Source organism: Perkinsus marinus, assembly GCF_000006405.1.
Source record: "Perkinsus marinus ATCC 50983 genomic scaffold scf_1104296933820, whole genome shotgun sequence".
Lineage (NCBI taxonomy): Eukaryota > Perkinsozoa > Perkinsida > Perkinsidae > Perkinsus > Perkinsus marinus.
In genome coordinates, this window is record NW_003215049.1 from 2,243 (window position 1) to 3,610 (window position 1,368).

Genomic DNA, 1,368 nt, shown 5'->3' on the forward strand with positions numbered 1-1,368 from the left:
CGAGGTCCTCGGACACCTCAGCGACGATCTATACAACAACAACAATTCCAAGGACTATACGTTATGCAGGAGTAGTAGAGTATTCACCTTAGGGTCCTTGAAATGAGTAACGGCCTGGACGATAGCACGAGCACGCTTCTCCGGGTTGTCTGACTTGAAGATACCAGAGCCAACGAATACACCATCAACACCGAGCTGCATGCAGAGAGCAGCATCAGCAGGAGTGGCAACACCACCAGCGGCGAAGTTGACCACAGGCAAACGACCAAGACTTCGGGTCTCCTCGATAAGGGAAAGGGGAGCACCAATCTGCTTGGCAAAGGTGAAGACCTCATCATCCTCCAGAGCTTGGAGGATGCGGATCTCCCTATTGACAGTTCGCATGTGACGGACAGCCTCGACAACATTACCTATAAGTAGAAGGTTTACGATACTGTCAACAATGGTTAGAGGTTTGCCTACCAGTGCCGGCCTCGCCCTTGGTTCGGATCATGCTGGCACCCTCGGCAATACGACGGAGAGCTTCACCGAGGTTACGGCACCCACATACGAAGGGAACCTTAAACCTGATGGACCAATAATAACAACACTAGAAGATTCGGGAGTACTTCATCTTGTTAATATGGTTATCCTCATCGGCGACAGTAAGGACCTCAGATTCATCAATATAATCGACACCTACGGCCTCAAGAACCTGTGAGCGAACTTCATCACACGCCCATGCTGGTTAGCTCTTGGACGTTACCTGAGCCTCGACGAAGTGGCCGATACGGCATTTAGCCATAACAGGGATCGACACAGCATCCATGATCTCCTTGATCATCTTGGGATCCGACATCCTAGCAACACCACCATCAGCACGGATATCAGCAGGGATACGCTCGAGTGCCATAACGGCAACAGCACCTATAATAAACGATAAACAAGAAGGATAATGGATGGGTAGGTCATACCAGCAGCCTCGGCAATTTTAGCTTGCTCAACAGTCATAACGTCCATAATGACACCTCCCTTCAACATCTGGGCAAGACCCTGCTTAACTTTGATGGTCCCTTCGGTAGAAGACATGATAAGAGCTTGAGTGGTAGCTATATAGTAAAACTAGAGAGATGACCGGTATGCTCGTGGTATTAATCGTTTTACCTCAGGCAAAGGTAAAAACCTTTATGAGCTTCACACGTTTAGAGTATAGTGAAAATGTTATAGAGTCTACAACTAACAGGAGTCGTATGTAACTGCAAGGTAGCAGTGATATTGGAAGCAGACTATGCCACCTCGTTATCTGGAAACTAGCAGTCAGACAGTATCCATATCCATATCGATTAGCCTGGCGCGCGCATTATACGTGAGACCCTGGCGCATTTTGAT

General features: G+C 48.2%; 2 protein-coding genes across 2 annotated transcripts in view; both read right to left on the bottom strand.

Moving 5' to 3' along the window:
• The window catches only part of Pmar_PMAR008141 (ethylene-inducible protein hever, putative), a gene marked incomplete at both ends in the record, with an annotated part of 1,232 nt that extends 164 nt beyond the window's left edge, over positions 1-1,068 (bottom strand). Inside the window, 6 exons of the mRNA XM_002785133.1 lie at positions 1-28; positions 88-410; positions 463-566; positions 609-694; positions 746-906; positions 954-1,068. Of these exons, the coding sequence (XP_002785179.1) occupies positions 1-28; positions 88-410; positions 463-566; positions 609-694; positions 746-906; positions 954-1,068 (817 nt within the window). The remainder of the gene's footprint in view (positions 29-87; positions 411-462; positions 567-608; positions 695-745; positions 907-953) is intronic.
• Positions 1,069-1,296: 228 nt separating this feature from the next.
• Pmar_PMAR008142 (ATP-dependent RNA helicase ROK1, putative) overlaps positions 1,297-1,368 on the bottom strand; it is a gene marked incomplete at both ends in the record, with an annotated part of 2,338 nt that continues 2,266 nt past the window's right edge. Inside the window, one exon of the mRNA XM_002785134.1 lies at positions 1,297-1,368. This exon is cut by the window's right edge and continues 4 nt beyond it. Coding sequence (XP_002785180.1) covers positions 1,297-1,368 — 72 coding nt within the window.